The sequence below is a fragment of the Manacus candei genome, unplaced genomic scaffold (genome assembly GCF_025592945.1).
Source record: "Manacus candei isolate 608988 ecotype Guabito, Panama unplaced genomic scaffold, ASM2559294v1 h1tg000199l, whole genome shotgun sequence".
Classification (NCBI taxonomy): domain Eukaryota; kingdom Metazoa; phylum Chordata; class Aves; order Passeriformes; family Pipridae; genus Manacus; species Manacus candei.
Window position 1 is genome coordinate 22203 of NW_026138247.1, and position 12811 is coordinate 35013.

The 12811-nt window shown below is 39.7% G+C and overlaps 1 protein-coding gene across 1 annotated transcript; it reads right to left on the reverse strand.

Moving 5' to 3' along the window:
• Positions 1–2683: 2683 nt before the first annotated feature.
• LOC127464204 (integrin alpha-V-like) lies at positions 2684–12561 on the reverse strand. The gene is made up of 8 exons (XM_051774450.1): positions 12449–12561; positions 11988–12093; positions 10977–11135; positions 9963–10076; positions 8025–8138; positions 7824–7931; positions 6689–6811; positions 2684–6345 (listed from the first exon to the last, which is right to left on the reverse strand). The coding sequence occupies exons 3-8, from the start codon at positions 11097–11099 to the stop codon at positions 6250–6252; spliced, it is 678 nt and encodes a 225-aa protein (XP_051630410.1). The 5' UTR covers positions 11100–11135; positions 11988–12093; positions 12449–12561; the 3' UTR covers positions 2684–6249.
• Positions 12562–12811: the final 250 nt, after the last annotated feature.

Below are 12811 nucleotides of genomic sequence, written 5' to 3' on the forward strand. Positions count from 1 at the left end.
TAAAAACAATCAGATTTGCATTAGGATGAAACAAATGGGTGAAAGGAAAAACCATAGCTTAATAGCTATATAGAATCATAGAATCATAGAATCATAGAATCGTTTGGGTTGGAAAAGACCTCCGAGATCATCGAGTCCAACCCTTGGTCCAAATCCAGTCCATTTACTAGATCATGGCACTCAGTGCCACGTCCAATCTGCGTTTAAAAATCTCCAGGGATGGTGAATCCACCACCTCTCTGGGCAGCCCATTCCAATGCCTGATTACTCTCTCTGTAAAGAATTTTCTCCTGATATCCAACTTAAATTTCCCCTGGCGGAGCTTAAGCCGTGCCCCCTTGTCCTATTGCTGAGTGCCTGAGAGAAGAGACCAACCCCCACCTGGCTAGGACTTCCCTTCAGGTAGTTAGGCGGTGATGAGGTCACCTCTGAGCCTCCTCTTCTCCAGGCTAAACAACCCCAGCTCCCTCAACCTCTCCCCATAGGACTTATGCTCCAGTCCCTTCACCAGCCTTGTTGCTCTTCTCTGGACCCGCTCCAGCACCTCAGTATCCTTTCTGAACTGAGGGGCCCAGAACTGAACACAATACTCAAGGTGTGGCCTCACCAACGCAGAGTACAGGGGAAGGATCACTTCCCTGCTCCTGCTGGCCACGCTATTTTTGATACAGGACAAGATCCCATTGGCCTTCTTGGCCACCTGGGCACACTGTTGGCTCATGTTGAGTTTCTTGTCAATTAGTACCCCCAGGTCCCTTTCTGCCTGGCTGCTTTCCAGCCACTCTGTGCCCAGCCTGTAGCGCTGCATGGGGTTGTTGTGGCCAAAGTGCAGGACCCGGCACTTGGCTTTATTGAACTTCATCCCATTGGAATCAGCCCATCTCTCAAGTCTATCCAGATCCCTCTGCAGAGCCCTCCTGCCTTCCAGCAGGTCGACACTCCCTCCCAATTTGGTGTCATCAGCAAATTTGCTGATGATGGACTCAATCCCCTCATCTAAATCATCAATAAAGATGTTAAACAGGACTGGACCCAACACAGACCCCTGGGGAACACCACTAGTGACTGGCCGCCAGCTGGATATATTTCATACCAGTACAAAATTACTGTGCCACAATACCCACTTGTTTTTTTTTCGAAAATTTATAATTTAATACAAAATAAGGTGACTTCAAATGTATATTGCTCTCCCTAAATGTACCAAAGACCTTGGAAACAAGTTCAGAGTAACTGAAAATATTCCCATTTATTTTACAAATATTTACTACATGACTAAGAAACACAAAATGCAGCACTCTTATTAGTGTGTTAAGTTCCTGCTTGTGCAAACAATGCTCTTCTGATTTAATGCACGAGCAAAAACAAAAAAAAAAAACCAACAAAAAAGGCAAAAAAATTCCATTACAAAGAAATAACATGTTACATTTTCAGCATATTTGTATAATAGCAAATACAGGTTTCCTTCGTGGACTAGAAAAGTAAAACCTGTCCAAGTTTTTTTTGAAGATTCAAATGCTACGTTAAATCTTCAATCACCTTGCAAAAGCCAGGGGTCAAGTTACTCAACTTTAATGCAGCATATCTGGAGAAGGTCATTGCATGAAAGGTTAGATTTCCCGTGTTACATTAAAATTCTACACGCTGGGAAAAAAAATACACCAAAATCCTAAATACCGTAATCACATATGAAACAGCAGTAATATTACAGATTCAAAACCACTGTTGTACAGCCTCTACTCCAACTTTCCACAATGGACTTAATTGTACCAGTCCTCAATAACTCAATTAGTAATGGATACACTTGAGAATATACATCGTGTTTCACCCAATGTGGGCGATCAAAAACATCCTGTTCTGTTCATTCCTCACCTCAGTTGGACACACTGGGTTTGTTTGTCCTTACAGACAGTGTAGGCCAACAAATGCCACATTCCTTTGCAGGCAAACAAAAATGAACAACTTGGCAGCCAACTAGAGCTGCTCGTATGGGAATTAGAATCGAGAGATTCAGTACCAAAGAGTTCCGATCGCACCCAGATCCGAGCACAGCACATCATTGTGATCCAAACTGGCATTTGGTCCTGCCAGGAGGCCACTGCCAACGGAGAACCAACGGGTTCTTCCCACCTCCCAGACAGGCAAACCACAGCCTTTTTGCTGTGAGGCTCATGTGGGGTGTCTGTCACTACCTTTGCGTTGTTTGGATTTCCATTTTGCTCTTATAAAATCCTTTTTTCCCCCTCGTTAACAGCCAGCAGCGTTGAACGCGAAGGATCACGTTAGTCTGGACCAAGGACAAAACCTGACCCAATTTTCACTGCTCTGTGACTGTGAGGGTGTAGGAAAAAAATACCATCAGGGTAACCACCAACGAAGCCAAATGTTGCAAAAATATAAGTGCAACATGAATCCTTCAAAACCAAGAGAATGCTGATTATGGCCAAAATATTCTCAATATACCCGTGACAAGGTACCTTAAAGATTATTTAAGTGTGAACACAAGTTTAGAAACAATTAAATATTTAAAATATTGCCTTGGAATAAATGCTTTATAAAGAAAGAGCACATGTAATAAACTTTCTTAAAGTTTCCACAAACACTATGCGAATCGAAGTTCAACACGTAAATCAAAATTTAAAACAGAAAAATGGGATAGATAAAATTATGAACTTGATACAAAAAATTTCCTCAAAGATTTCAAATTATATTGATAAACATAGACCATACTTGACTTTACAGTCACGCTTAAAAAAAAGCTATCTTCACAATTTCATAGTTTCTCAAAAGAGATGTAAACCTATAAATTAGGTTCCTTGCTTTACATTTTCAAAATATTGTCAGATATAGTAATAGATAATATGCATTTTGTAATACAAATCACTTCACTGATCATGAGATGCTGCAATAATTGCAAACTGGAGTACTTATATAAATTCATATTCCATTATAAAAGATATAGCTCTTTTAAAATGTTTTTACTGTCTAAATAATTACATAGCTGTTGATTTTATATTCATAAAAAATATGCTTCTGAAACAGAACTCTCAAAAGAAGGTTAATTCTCTGTTTCTGTACTTGTATTTTTTTTAAATGCTTCCAGTATGCATCTTATGCACATCAATTTTCACTCAAAGACATTAATTTCATTCCAGAACACATTTTCTAAAAGTTTCTTTAAAAAATTTACCATTGTTCTACAATATTTGCTATAAGAATACATTGACACCTGGAAGTCAGTATGAAATTTATACTGACACGAGGACATACAAAGTCTGGAATCTTATTGCTGCCAAATGTTTCCTGCATCCCCACTCGGGAAAACTTCCAGTTCGGAACCTCCCTGAAACACAAATGTTACTTTAACCTGAATTTGAGGTTTTACATCTGTGTTCACCAAGTAACCTGTACCCTCCTGTGCTCCTGTGGGGTTTTTAACCAAATTGGAAATCAGTGGAAGTAAGAGAAGCAACTATTTGCTTTTACTCTCCAGCAGAATGCAGGAAATAAAAAAAAATCACTTAAATAAGTACTACTTTATGTACCTTCAAAAATGGAAGAAACTTTCTGTAGCTACAGTAGTTGTACCAATAAAATGTACCTTTTTATCCTGAAAGTCAGCAAAATGAGTTTCCAGTTTGCACAGTAAAATGAGGATGCAGTTAGCACTGGCATTAACAATGCTGCAGTACCCCTTCCACGTGAGCTGGAGAGATCTTGATGGTGCTTCTCTAAAACAGTTTCTTAATCTCCTTATAACGCCTGGACATGCAAGTAGTCTCATAAATTTCAAGTCAACGTGGTGTGTACATGTAATGAAAGCACACATGTAAGAATTAGAGCTATAATCTGTCTGCCAGTCTCTTAAACCTCTTAACCTACTAAGATTAAGACTGGGTAAAACCAATCTCCCTGCACACAGATAATCAGTTGACAAAGTGTGTGAACTACAAGGAAGTGAAATGCTGTTCTATCAGAGACACATTTTGAGGCCAGGATTAAAGCCTCACTCCTGATGTTTTACTACAGAACTAGTAACAACAACACTAAAAGTAAAGGCAAAAAATAAAACATTTTTGGTCACACTGAAGACCTCAAAAATTCAGTTAAAACAAAATTATGTCCTATGGCCTTTCATATAAAGTAACCATATCTAAACAAACTCTCTAAAACAAACCCATGTAAATGGATAAATATGCAAGCCTATATCTGGTGTACCTACTGGCCCCCACAGACTTTGTGCTGTCTTCCTTAAGGGCTCAGATGCCATCGTGGTTCAACGAGTAAGAATGGACTTAACAACAAAATCCATTTGTGGATTTTAAACCTCTGAAAAGATGCAGAAATAAGACTTGAATTAAACTGTTCATTTCAGAGAATTCTGGGTTTAGCAAGATTTGCAGTATTCATGGGGGAGAAGCAGCTTTGAACAAAAACCCCAAGCTACAAAACCAAACCAACTAGATTTTTTGTCCTTTTAAGAGCTTGTCTACATAGAAATCTCAGTGGTGTAAATACAGTAGAAGACTTCCTTTGTGTATGTGGGTTGCACACAGGGAGTTTATAACGTAATTTATTCCCAGAAGGGAATAAATTACATTATAAACTTCTCATAGATGGCACCTTTGTAACAATTTATGTCCACTCTAAGATCTGTGCAACAGTTACCTGTGGTTACAAGCTGAACCACCTCCTAATTTGTAGTTACTTGTTTACTGAAGAGCACAGACAATATTCTTGTGTTCTCTCAGAAGTGTAAGAAGCTTCACTTTACTACACCAGTGGTGAGGGAAATAGGCTAAGAATGATGTAAGGCTGTGGCTTTCAACCACTGACCTTCCGGTAAGTTTAAAGAAACAACAATGAAACAAAATATTTAGTGTCTTTTCTGGTAATGAAATGTACTGAACATAATGAAATGTCTTGTGCAATGAAATGCCTTTTGTGCAGTGGAACATCCAATAAATGAGTGAAATGAAACAAGCCAATGAAACAATGAATGAGTGAAATTAAATAAACCACATCAACCTTCTCTTTTCAAATCCTTTCATGTTGCCAGCTCTGCTTTGCCTCATTTGACAAGCTCACTGTTCTCTCAGGGCAGGAGGCAAGGCAGGTGTGAGTGTGGCCAGGATCCACATGGCTGGCAGGTAGCCTGGTTCAAACATTCCCTGTGTTATTCCATCCTGCACTCAGGCATGGCCAACCACAAAATGTGAGAATGAACAACAGCTCCTGCATCAGGTAACCTGTCACAGGGTATTCCCTCCACTGCCAGAAACTGAAACTCAATCCAAGTAATATACAGATTTCATTTCAAACCCTGTGGAGGTTTGTCTTGTGGACATTCAGGCTATGGATTTCCTCAGACATGTCTGTGGGCAGCCACAATCCAACATCTTGTCCCTGGCAGTACGTGAATGAGTCTATGCTGCCAAGAATTCTGTGCAACACCTGGATCCTGCTCTGTGGAAACACACAGCAGAGTCTTCGGATCTTGCCCTGAATCTTTTCCCTAGGTCCCACAGAAAGGACATCAGCCCCAGCTTCCTATTGCTCATTTTGTGTTTGTAGGCTCAATCCCCACAGTCAGAAACCCAGGGAGAAGAGTATTTGTAAAATCTAGAGGGAAACCACAAGACAGATCACTAAGCAGGCAGGGCAACAAGAATAGCTATCAGATGTGAATGATTCCACTGAATATTTCATATTTTCTTGAGCAGGAGAAAAAACTGTCATCAGAGTTAATGGGTCAAAGAACATTCTTCAGTTCTGTAAAACAAGCTGCATTCATTTTTTTTGTGCAACTAACTTTGAAGAGCTAGAAAATGAAATGTAGTGTACTCCAACAAAAATCAACCGAAACTAAACATGTAATGCAACAAGTACCTACAGAAACTGTTGGCTTCAAGAGCAAATGCAGAATCCATGTAGAAATTCATGGAAAGTCGGTATGTGAACCAAAAAAGATGTCGTCTCCTGTATCCCAGTAAACAAAGTCAAAGCACTACATAGCAGGTGAGTTTTTCTCACCCACCACTCAGTGCAGCTGCATTAGTTGCAGGCATGAACAGAAATTAATACAAAAAGGAGGATTTAAATATATTGCTCTTATTTTGCAGGTGCTGATGCCAAGACCAGCAGCTCTGCAGTTGTGAGTGGTTTTTTGTTGTTGTTGATGGGGAAGCCAATATTTGTAACCAAGATGCAGGCAATTTGAAATTTCAGAATGTCTCACAGATAAAACTCTGCTTAAGCTTCTGATGTTCCTTCCCCATTCTCGTGTGGTTGCAGTTGTTCTCTTTCTTGTTCTTCCTGAGGTGGCCTCACACGTTTGAAAAAGCCCATCTGTGATTAAGAGAATAAAGAAATTGCGTTGTGATTTGCCAAATATACACTTCCTTTCTCTTTCCCTCTTAACTGATTATGTTACTTTTATTTCCTACTCCCTTTTTCCTGATTTTTGACCTCCAAAGGCAGCAAACATCAGCTGAAAAATTAAACCAAATAAGTCAGCACAATCACAGACACATCCTCTTTTATTCAGCTTCTTCCTGACAAAGCTGAAAAGCTTTTAGTTATCTAAAAACTTCACTGGTTCAGATGATTAGGGGACCAAGGCACTTCTGCAAACCCCTGGCATTCTAAGAAATAACACATCACTAGTAGGGGAAAAAAAGACAATACTTACCCTGTACATAACAAACACTAGAACAGCCAAGAGCAGTAACCCTGCCAGGACAGCCAAAATTATAACCCACACAGGCACCGGCATAGGCTGTGGTTGAATGCCCCAGGTAATATTTGTAGTAACCTGACAGAAAAACACAATAAATCACACTCTGCACCCCATGACAAGCTGAGCTCATTCATGCAGTTTGAGTCTTGTGTATCTTGATCCTGTAGACATTATAATCTTAATCCAGTATAAATTACTTTTTCACTCCAACGTGAGTAAAAAGCTACAGATTAATGGTGACATAAAGCCTTCGCTGACCCAAGTTTAATAGGATTTTAACATTAAATGAAAACGGGGGGTTGGGGTTTGTTTGGTTTTGCATTTTTGCCATCAGTGATAACATGGCAACGTGTCTTCTGTAATGCTTGATGATTTTCAGTAAAACTGTAGGAATCTGGAAATATTTGGAAGTGAGAGAAAAATAATTCAGAGGTTTTTGTTTGTTTTTTTTCTTAAAAAGCGGTATTCTTAGAAACAAAAATCAACTTCACAAGGCTTATGAGAGAAAAAAACCAGTTAATAATAGACATTAGGAACCATATTTGAAAATAAATCCATCACAGTCCTTTTGAACCTTTTTCTTCAGACCTTTAAATGCTATAGTGCTTACCAAAAACTTTTAATTTGGCAGCCCAAACAACTGGCCTATATATTCCTTTCTGTTTGCACCCTGTCTGCTTTCTCTTGGAAACCCTCTGGGGCACAGATGCTTTTTTTTTTACTCCTCATTCACATAATACTTCATAAAATATAATAAAGGTCCATTATTCAAGCTCTAAGTGCTACTATAGCAGAAAACAAATTTCAGGTAAAATATTTCTCTAACAACAATGGCATTAACAAGAACATTAGGACTGTTCACCATCGTTTCTTTTCATTTTCAATTAAGTCTTTCAAGATAGAAATATTGTCAACTCTAGTCTTAGTTTTACCCTCAATTTTATGTGTATAACTGAAATGAATATATGAATCAGATAGCTGGTAAAATTACAATTAGAGCAAGCCACAAAAATGCTCCTCAACAATAGTTGTCTTTGTATTAGTTTTTAAGTGATTAAGTAACTCAAGCTGGATGTAAATGACTTACAACTGTGGAGTTGTGGATATCTTCAAAGGAGAGGTTCTTATAAGGGAACTCGATAACACTAAAAGAAGCAGATGATTTGAGGGAGTAGGAGTGATTCTGATTCTCCTTCTGTGTGAGAAAAACAAAATTAGTATTGCATGTGGATACAAAAGTCACTTTTAATGTTTCAGAAACAAGGACAGAATATTCGCAGTCACTCACATTCATGAAAGTTTGGGTCCAAAGGCGTGATTTTAAATACAATATTGCACTCTTTCCCCTTTCCAGGTGGCCAACTTGACACACAATCTTCAAACAGTCAGCAGTTCCACAGCCCTGCACATAAAAACAGGACAGATATCCCAAGTATGAAAATATCTGAAAAGCCATTAATGGCATGACATTTACTCAATCACATTTACTTTACATACATACACATACCCTATTGTCCTCTTTTCCTGGCAAGGCACCATAAACTATTCCAATATATTACATAACCTGCAGTACCAGATAATTACTTATAGTTTGCAGTTAGAAAGACAGTGATATGGCAACAAGTTTGCTTCCTACGACAGATTTGGCCACAACAACCCCATGAAGTGCTACAGACTGGGGACAGCGTGGCTGGAGAGCAGCGAGGCAGGAAGGGACCTGGGAGTGCTGATTGACAGGAAGCTGAACATGAGCCAGCAGTGTGCCCAGGTGGCCAAGAAGGCCAATGGATCCTGGCCTGTGTTGCCGGTGTATTTTGGTGCTGGAAAAAATCTCCAGGAGCAGTTAATTAGGGGTGAGATAAGAAAGGGTTTATTTGCCAAGGCTAAGATGTTACAGGACGCGCGCAGGCCGTGCCTGAGAGGTTACATTTTATAACACCATCCATCCAATCCCAGATGTGCCCACCCTGTGGCCCTTCCTCTGGTCCGCCCCGGGTCCACCTCTTTGAAATGAGTCTGGGGTGTATTTTGGGACCCCCCCTTCATCATCTTCAGCTTCATCAGAGCACAAAGGGTACATAGTTACCTAATTCTTGACCGTATTCTGTGGTTTAGGCCCTGATATACTGTACTGTCAACTGTCTAGGCCTTGCCTTGACAAAAGACTAAACACTTCTGCTGTATTCAGAAGTAGGATTGATATGGGGAGCATAGAATGGGGTAAGAGGGTTGAGGAATGTATAAACAAGGGGTGCTAGAGAGAGGGAAAGGAACAAGGGACAAGGGGGGGGGGAGGAAGGTTACTGCTTTTAAAACTTACTTATAAAACTTACAAGTATTAGAAAAATAAAAAACCATTAGGGGCTTAAGGCATCACCTGGCTCAGGAACAGGGTGGCCAACAGGACCAAGGAAGTGATTCTTCCCCTGGACTCAGCGCTGGTGAGGCCACCCCTGGAGTGCTGTGTCCAGTTCTGGGCCCCTCAGTTTAGGAAGGACATTGAGGGGCTGGAGCAGGTGCAGGGAAGAGCAACAAGGCTGGGGAAGGGACTCAAGCACAAGTGCTATGAGGAGAGGCTGAGGGAGCTGGGGTTGTGCAGCCTGGAGAAGAGGAGACTCAGGGAAGACCTCATCACTCTCTGCAACTCCCTGACAGGAAGTTGTAGCCAGGTGGGGGTTGGTCTCTTTTGCCAGGCAACCATCAGCAAGACAAGAGGGCTTGATCTTAAGCTGTGCCAGGGGAGGTTTAGGTTGGATATTAGGAAGAGTTTCTTTCCAGAGAGGGTAATCAAGCATTGGAATGGGCTACCCAGGGAAGGGGTGGATTCTCCACCCCTGGAGGTGTTTAAGGTGAGACTGGATGTGGCATCAGTACCATGGGCTGGGAACCACGGCGAGGTTGGATCAAGGGTTGGACTTGATGATCTCTGAGGTCCCTTCCAACCCAGCTGATTCTATGATTCTATGATTATTTCCAGTATTGTTCAGCAAGGCCAGGTCCTCCACGTGGCTGACTGCAGGGTCCACTGACCCTTTGGGAAACACATGCTGTGAACTCAGCTGTGCCTTTGAGCAGAGGTGCAGCCTGCAGCACTCCCCTGCTCCCTCCAGTTGCCCTGTTTTACCAGCCTTGCTCCTTTAAGTATTGATTTCCAAATAGCTCCATACAGAAGACTGACCCAGAATGAAGAGCCCAAATTGAGCTTAAAGGGCTTAGAAGAGTTCACCAAGGTTTGCACGTCCCCCTCGGCAGCAGCCAAATCCCTCCGGCTGATACGATGGTCACGGTTATCTTCCCTGGCAACTGCGTCATTCTTATCATCATCCTTAGAAGCAGAAATCTGAGGTACAACCAAGGGAACCCAAATAATAAATTAGACATTTGCAGACTTCAAGAAAACATATAACTGCAGGTTTCTCTCTTTCTATCCTGGCTGTTCCAACAGCTGTAAATAAAATGCTACTCCTGTCTTTTCTAGATCACTGGTGGAAATTTATACCAGAAGCTAACCCAGAACCTCAGGTATCTTAATTCTTCTTCAACTCAAAACTTTTTCACTGATAGAAAAAAAAAATGCTCTTAGACTGCAACAGGTAATTCAGTTTTGCAATCTTTAAGACTTTTCCTCAACATTTCAGTTTTAAATTCTGAAAGCACAGCAGTATTACAGCACTGTACATGAGTACGCATGATCACACATACACAAAAACTTTTTTTAACAGGGGCTTGAAGAAGTGTACAGTAGATTAATTAACTATTTCATTAATCCCTTAGAAATTCCCAATGCAAAAATTACAAATTTACATATGGGACTAGGCAGAGCCACGCTCCTTGCCCTCTACACAACAAATCTCTATGAGAAAACTCAAAAGAGCTGTAAAAAATATATTACTGCAAATGGTCTAGCAGAAGCACAGAAGATTTTTATTTATATATATTCACTAAAGTTGCTTCCTGATTGTCAAAGATACAAGAGTATTATTCTTTGTTGTTCTATACATGGAATTGTTTCCCTGTTTGCTTAAATTTAATATACTAATTTTTAACACTTGTTCTAAACTGTCTTAAAATTCAGCTGTATACATTGACATGTACAAAGACTCCTGCCTTATTCATCAATAAGAGACAAAAAACTAACTCAGTGTTAGATATTCTCAGGGATTTGGCTGTTTTGAGGGCTTACAAACCAACCAAACATACTTCATTCCACTCAAAAAAAAAAAAGAAAAGTCCCGCTTACCTTAATTTTCAAGGGATTGATTTCCATGTCAGAAGTGCAGTTCATGGGACCATCGATCTCATACTGAACAATGTAGAGCAGTGTGTTGTTTTTGTACTTGTAGGGCCACTGCAGGGTCATCATCACCTTGCTGAATGCACTTGGACCATTGTTTCTCAGCTGATTATGAAAATAAAATTTACAGATGTAAAAAACCCCACCCAAACAATGCTACTTTCTCTGTTAACGTGCATGAAGTTTGTTATTTGATATTTGAGCAACAGCATCAACAACTTCACCTAAAAGTGCCAGCCAAACTTCAGTTCCCCAACAGGCAAAACTTCAAATTACTTCTGTAATCTGATAAAATGTAACTTGAAGAAAAGCTATATGGCATTAGGGTTTTTTGCCTTGAATTAATGTAATTTTTCATTGATAAAACATGGGTTGTTTTTTTTTAAGTCGATTAAATGAATCACAGCCTGAGCCAAGATACTCTGAGTACAGATACATACAGCAGCAAGTTTCATCAGATAAATGGTCTCTCAAGTTCTAGGACAACTTTTAGCTATTACTATTCACACAGCTCTCAATAAGTTTTGTTTAATTAAACAATCTAGATTAAAGCTGTGATCATTCTTGTGTGGAAATTTTAAATACTTGAATTTTTTCAAGGCAAAAAGACTTCACAAGAATGATTTAGAACAACTGCAGTACAACTGAGGATAACTGAATAATTTACAGCCATGAGCCATTTCCTGAGCAGAAAAAGTTACTTCAGATGTTTTACCTAGAATTAAAAGCTGAGAAAGTAAAATATGTGTAATTATGTAAGTAACCAGCCTCTTCTGTTTGTTCCACCCCTTCTTGCAGACAGCAGTTATTGACCCAGCATTAAAAAAATAACATCTCTTTCCATGCAAGATGACAATAAAGAGAAAAAAAAATCATAATTTACTACAGAGAAAAACTACAGCAGAAGATTTAATTTATCACAGAACCATGTCATTGAAATTAGCAGTAATTCCATACCTCATAAATATGCTGAACTAGAGGCCCAATATCCTCTTCTGTTTCTGGGTTCTCTTTCGACTGCCAATTTGCAATGGGAAGGAATATGTGATCAGGAGATGACACACTAAAAAGGGGAGCAAAGAAGTTGTTATTATCAGGTATGAAACCATAAACATTACTCTCTAGAGTATCTAAAAAAAATTAAAAAATCAACATACTTGGAGTGGTTTTTTTCTTCAAAAAAAATGTCTAGTAATGGAGGCACAACATTCCTTTTTTGGAATTGATTTTTTAATTATTTAGAATTATTTAAGATCTGAAAATCTGAAGGGTGGCTAGAGAGAACCATGTTGTCTTTATGATCAAAAATTCCCTAAGACTTCCTGAAAATTTATTCAGACCTGAAAGTTCAGTGAATATAAAGAAGAAAAGATGCAAATCTCATTAACAATGTTTATTAAAATAGTATCAGTGCTTACCCTCTAATTTCAACAGCTGCTAAAATGGCAAGGTCAGCCTGATAGAATGCTACTGGGCTTAGATTGTCATACAGGTTGGAACTGCAGAGAAAATAAAAGGTAATTTATTAAATAAAGTATTTAATAAAAAAAACCCCCACACGTTCTATGTAACATCAGAGCTGCCTCCAGCTCTGGGCTCCAGCACAGGAAGGACATGGACCTGTTGGAGCGAGTCCAGAGGGGACCACCAAAGGGATCAGAGGGCTGGAGCAGCTCTGCTGTGAGGAAAGGCTGAGAGAATTAGAATTGTTCAGGCTGGAGAAGAGAAGGCTTTGGGATGACCTAATTGTGGCCTTCCAGTGCCTGAAGGGAGCCAACAAG

Excerpts from the sequence above, each read along its gene's own strand:
- LOC127464204 (XM_051774450.1), bottom strand. The coding sequence starts at position 11,099 with ATGATGACCCTGCAGTGGCCCTACAAGTACAAAAACAACACACTGCTC. Across the intron at positions 10,077-10,976 it reads TCAATCCCTTGAAAATTAAG|ATTTCTGCTTCTAAGGATGA; the intron begins GTAAGCGGGACT and ends GTTGTACCTCAG. Across the intron at positions 6,346-6,688 it reads TAGTGTTTGTTATGTACAGG|ATGGGCTTTTTCAAACGTGT; the intron begins GTAAGTATTGTC and ends TCTTAATCACAG.